Below are 6,000 nucleotides of genomic sequence, written 5' to 3'. Positions count from 1 at the left end.
AAACCCAGTCAAATCTCTTCTAGCAGCACAACTTTGACCCCCAACTTCAGAATTTCAGCCTCTACTGCAGGCCTGAAATTTCGGCTCCCCTAGCAGCAGTTGTTGCCACACATGTGAGCTTATTCTGGCCTCTTAATACTCCTTCAAACCTTCGCTTGTATTTCTCCTTCTGGTGATGAGGTTGGCCTAATGTGACCTTCGCTGACCTTTCTCTTCCTTCTTCAAGATCGAACCTGCAGAAGAAAAACCCTAGACCAGCAGCAGAAATCCTAGCCTTCCTTCGCACGTGTGAGAGAGAAATAGCCCAAAAACAAGTCTTCTTCGTCCTCTTCCTTCTTCGTTGCCTTCTTCCTCTTCCTCCTTCACTTGAATGAGTGAGTGATGAATGTCTTCCAAGGAGGTTGAGTTCCCTCCTTTATATAGGCTTCTTAAGGTGGATGTGGCTCCTCAAATTAGGCCAACTTGGTCTTGAAGGATATTTTGACACTTTTAATGACAAAAATAATTTTCTTTACAAGTTACAATGTGCCTGATGGGGTCTTCAACTTATGACAATGACTCTTTTGACTTCTTGACCTAGGACAAATCCTAGATGCACTCAATGAGTGATTGACCTCTAAAATGGGTGCTTGACCTTGAGCATGAAACCCATGCTCCAAAAATATTAATAATAACTTTTCTTTCATTTTACAATATACAAGAATCAAAAGTACATTTCATGTTTATTAAGACTGAACCTAGTTACACATTTTTCTGTAGAAATTCCCACCTGTAGATCAACAGATTATGCAATATACTAAAGCAAAATACTTGATCTACTTCTACAAACAATTATGCAGAAGCTTAATCGAATTGAGCAAGATCAATTGAACACATATAACTGATAAGAAGAAATCAATCACACATAACACAGAAGATATAACCAGGGGAAAGCCTAAGCATAAAACCCCAACTCTGTATTATCATACAAGTGGAAATCTTGTCCAAGTTACAAAAAGAATCAGCTCAAAAGCTATCCTGCTCTCTCTGTAATCAAACAATGAAGCTCATAGACTGAATAGACAAGTATATATCCTCATCAAGTCCTCCAAGCTCCTATTTCTTTGCGCAATTTTTCTTGGGGTCCAGTGAAGCCACATGTGTGAATTGGCCTCATCACACTCACTGTACAAGAAGAAATAACAACGCAATTCTCTTGGAAAGAAATCCTTCTGCATGCAAGGAATATTCACCAAGGAATATCCTAGCAACTGATAGTACACTGTCCCTCCATCTGATCTCAACTGGGTCTCTGTCTGAACTGACATGCATGAGTTATGTATGAGAGAATATTCAGTTATCTGAAGAGCAGCAGTTATATGCAAGCATGCATTAACTAACTGAACTTACATTAATTTAAACAAACTGTTTAAATCAATCTAACTAGACTTGACTCAGTTAACTGAGCCAACTAATTACATCTCAAATTAGAACTCATCCTTATCTCTTTAACTGATGGATAAATTCTTCAATTAATAGAGAAACTGTTGCATGTCCTCACATAGACTTCATGTTTGATTTTTCACAACTAATTAACTCATGGTAAATTAATTAATTTATTTTCAAACAGCTGTTAAGTCCAAATTCGAATTTTACTTCCTATTTAGTCTAGGGACTGACTAAAATAGAAAGATATCTCGAAATGCTATTTATAGAAAAGCTATTTTTAGCACTTTCACTTTTCATCCATTGTAGCTAAGTTCAACACTGGATGAAACTGCTATTTATAGCAGTGCTATTTTTAGCATTTTCTATTTTTAGCATTTCTTGTTGCTATCTTCAACATTTTCAACATATCTAACCCGCAGACAAACCCGATTTGGGGACTGGTTGGCACCGGCTAGGGTTTGGTATCTAACCGGTACCAATCGGTCCAAACTAGCCAGCTCTGACATAATGCATGCAATGAGGCGGGGGTCTCTAGACTGAGTTTTGAAGTGGTTTTTAGGAAAACCATGGGTTGTTTTCCTCCAAAATCTTCCCTCCTTAACTTATAAAGAATCTCTCCCCTCCCATTTGCCTCATACCTCTCATTTTGAGTTTTTGTGACCATATGTAAACTTGGAGAGTTCTGCAACAGCACAAAGTTTTGCAGCGGCAGTCTCTAACAGCAGCAAGTTTCAAGGTTGTTTGTCATCCTGGAGCTTGTTCGGACTCTGAGTCCTTAGAATCTGAGCCAAATGATGTTTATGTAGCTCCTACTGATGATCCCATGTCTAGTAGTGGTAATGATTTTGATGAGTGATCATCTTGATTAGTGATTTCTACTTGTAGTAGGCCAGTGGCCCAGTGGCTTGAAGCATTGTTTTTGGACTCTAGAGGCCATTTAGAGCCTCATTGATTATGTATTTTGTTTATGATAAGTATTGCACTTGGTGCCATTTTCATATATGCACCTTACATTGCTTATAGCTGAGTAAATTTTGAATCTTTTGTCTCTAATGGTTTGGAATAATGGTTTGAAATCTTAAAAATAATTTTTTTCATTTGAAATCAATTGTTCTATGTACTTTTTTCAGTACTGGTTCATTGAATCCAGTTTGATCTGTTTCTGGTTCAAAACCCAGTTTGATAGGTGGGCCGGTTCAAAACCTGGTTCCTGCTTTTGAAACTATGAGTGGATGACAAGAAGTCTACAACAGGTTACATATCCAAACTTGGCACAGGGTCAGTTCCTTGGATTGGTGAGGAAGAACATGGCAACATGCAGTTTCACTTTCCTCTACAAAATCATAATATTAATTATGTCACTTTTTGACTATCTATTTTTTCCTTTAATGTTGTAATAATGACTTAAAGTACATTTACGCCATTTTAGGGTTTATCCATCTAGGTTTATGCACTTAGGTTTTATGTCACTCATTTACTATAAAAGGGCATGAGCTCTCTTTATTTTAGCAATTAAAAAGTATCTCCCTTCAAGTTCTTGTGTTCTTGCTTTCTATGTAAGTTTGTATGTATCGTTTTTGTAATAATAGATTCCCAAATACCATAATATTATTCACTTTTCATAACAGAGTTCAGCTTACCTCCCAACAGCGAGTGCTTTGACCCAGTATTTCAAATTTCAATACATAATGCAAATAGTACCAATTGTTCTACAGATCTTATTTTGTCTCATGACCAGCAGACACCAGCAATTAAATAATTCATTCAAAATATACAGGACAAAGTCAAAAACCTGTAGCGGATCATTACATCAAGAATAAAAGGAATACCTTCTAGAATATGCAAGCCAGATGAAGGCTGGATCTTTAACAGTTAAGGCTTTGAATACGATGGATATATTCCCATTGCCAAAACAAATTTCAACTATGATGAGATTGCAATTTGCCCTATTGACTTGCAAAGGCTATGTTTGAGCACATACAAATTTACTTCCATAAAATCTTACATTTAGTGGCATAATGTCTGCATCATATGTTTCTGTATTTACACGCCCATTAAAATAGCTAAGATTTACACTTAATCATGACTAAAATATCCCCATCTCCAAAGGCTTTTCAAGTATAAGGAGAGGGAAAATTATACTATCAAAAAAATTATCTCCAAAATGTTTTCAAGTATGGTAAAAGGGCAGATTATATCATTCAGTGTCATACCAAAGTCTGCAAAAAATAAATTTTAGTTGCAGAAAATAACACAGCTATATGTAATATGTCTTTATATGTCAAGATTTCGATATGAGCCTACTAGACATATAAAAAATCTTGCCCTTTAAATCTTGGAAAGCTTACCTGCCGTGTATCTTCATATGAAAGGAATGTCTCCCAACCTTCATTAGCACAATAGTCACGTCGTACAAGCTCCACTACTTCCGGTCTTATTTTATGATGAATATCCTGCAAAAAAAGACCCAGTAAATAGCCTTCAAAACATATGGGCTTCAAATGAAACAGAAATTACTTGATTGCCTTCAAAAAGCAACCATAATAGATTACCTGAATTCCAGCCTCACGGGTTCTAACATCGCGACATTTAAGACCCAAGTCATCCATACGTGCCAAAGCCAGCTCCCGAAGATTGCCCTTTTCAACACCAGATGTTACGAGCGGCATTGGAATGTCCCTCTGAACACGATAGACTCGGGTCCAGGGTGGTACCAAAGCTAAAACCCTTGCAATTATGTCCACAAGCTGCTCTGGTGGATAATTCCGGTATCTGTCCACAAATAGAGTAATACAGAGTTGCAGATTAACCTAGTCATTATTTTCTGAACAATAATCAGTGCACTTTCCACAAATTGCTCTTGCAATCTCCCAGATATTGATAATTCTTAACTGCGCCCAGTTATGATCCCGAAAGACCAGCATATACTGTAAGTTAGGGCATAAATCCTATGTCCTAACTTTGTTTAAAAACTTTTCAATTTTACAACATATATGTTTTTATCTTTTTGAATGTCTAGACTCAACGATGATAAAGGTCATACCCAGCAAAAAAAGATTTAATATCAATCATTAGCAACAAATATATCAATGCTAAGGTCAAAATCTAAAAAGGGGATTTCAGAACCTACATGATGAGAAAATTAAGCTGAAATCAAGTCTTATTAATTTCTCTTTTGACCTAAAAAATTCCTTCTGGGCCACAATTTCTCCCGTGTTTGAGAAAAGTGGCGTAATCAATGGTATAGAAAACATAGAGAAGACTAAATTTTACAGGCCAGATCCGCAACTGCCTGTGATCTAAGTTACCAGGAAATAGATACGGATCAACCAGATTTTTGAAAAGCTAGGATCTGGATACAATGGAGAAACACAGCATACAAAAAATACAATAACATTTTTTAAATTTTTAAAAACATATTTAAAGTTAAAAATCAAGATCGTTCGTGAATCACAACATTAGAACTGAAATCATGATGCATCATGCCTTATACAAAAAGGAAAAATGTAAATAAAATTGAGATTCTCATCAATGATCACTCTATTCATATGATGGTCTAGATTAGGACTGTATTTCCATAAATGGGTCTACATCCTCATCATCTGAATATTTCAACTCTACATCATGATCAGCCTGTCATCTTCCTTGAAATTTACCCTGAAATGTAAAAACTCCCAACTAGTTACAATGGTAAATGAATACCTTACATCATTTGAGAACATGCTATAATATACATATCATACTATTCTAAGATGATTGTTCACCTAGAGTTGGATGGGATTGATCAAATTAAAATATCAATGACACAGCCATCCTTTGTACACAAAGAAAACTGAAAACTAAGAGTATAATAATAATAATAATAATCCTGAAGATGAACCACATTAGCTGGTTCGAAACGTTGACCAAATAATTCTGATGTGATTAATCCGAAAGACTTGCTTACTACATTATGGATCACAAAAGCCTAAGATCTAAAATAATAATCCAATTTCAAGGTCAGGCCAATCCGGACACCAAATTGGTGTATGAGACTGCATTGTTTGTGGGACAAAGGACCCACCTCCATGCAATGATTTGACTACTAAAGTCTACAAAGGCATATATACTCTTCCCCACTTTGGATTTGAACCAATGTTATCAGAATCAGACCGGTCATCGAATCGGTAGACCCCTGACTAGGAACCAGTCAGAACTAGACTAGAACCGATAAAAAAATGGGACAAAAAACCGGTCAACCAAAAACACATAAAATATTCAAATTTTAAAGAAAACATATATATTCATGTGCATCCATATGAATCCAAACCATTTATACACAAATAAGCAAAAATTCTCATTTATATAGCATGTAAGGGTGCACATAACCAAAACAGCACCGAGTGCAATCCATCTCTAAACTAAAAATAAGTCAACAAAAAAGCTCCGCATGGCCTCTAGCATCCAAAAAAATTCATACTACAACAAATACCTACATATCATCAAAAACATTACCTATATTGGGATTTTCGTCATCAATATCACCCTCTAAGCATTAAAATAAGATGGAAAAAGCATAGCATGTCAAGTGTA

At 35.9% G+C, this 6,000-nt stretch overlaps 1 protein-coding gene across 1 annotated transcript in view; it reads right to left on the bottom strand.

Annotated features, from left to right (window-relative positions):
* Window positions 1-3,635: 3,635 nt before the first annotated feature.
* The window catches only part of LOC149183895 (elongator complex protein 3-like), a 74,367-nt gene continuing 72,002 nt past the window's right edge, over window positions 3,636-6,000 (bottom strand). The window contains exons 6-8 of the mRNA XM_089415134.1: window positions 3,981-4,200; window positions 3,777-3,881; window positions 3,636-3,647 (exon numbers count right to left, since the gene is read on the bottom strand). Coding sequence (XP_089271260.1) covers window positions 3,636-3,647; window positions 3,777-3,881; window positions 3,981-4,200 — 337 coding nt within the window. The remainder of the gene's footprint in view (window positions 3,648-3,776; window positions 3,882-3,980; window positions 4,201-6,000) is intronic.

Source organism: Pinus tabuliformis, chromosome 3_2, assembly GCF_031772625.1.
Source record: "Pinus tabuliformis cultivar Carrire ecotype Pingquan chromosome 3_2, CPIR1, whole genome shotgun sequence".
In the NCBI taxonomy this organism is placed as follows: domain Eukaryota; kingdom Viridiplantae; phylum Streptophyta; class Pinopsida; order Pinales; family Pinaceae; genus Pinus; species Pinus tabuliformis.
The sequence above is the reverse complement of the archived record's forward strand: the minus strand, read 5'-3'. Positions and strand labels throughout refer to the sequence as shown.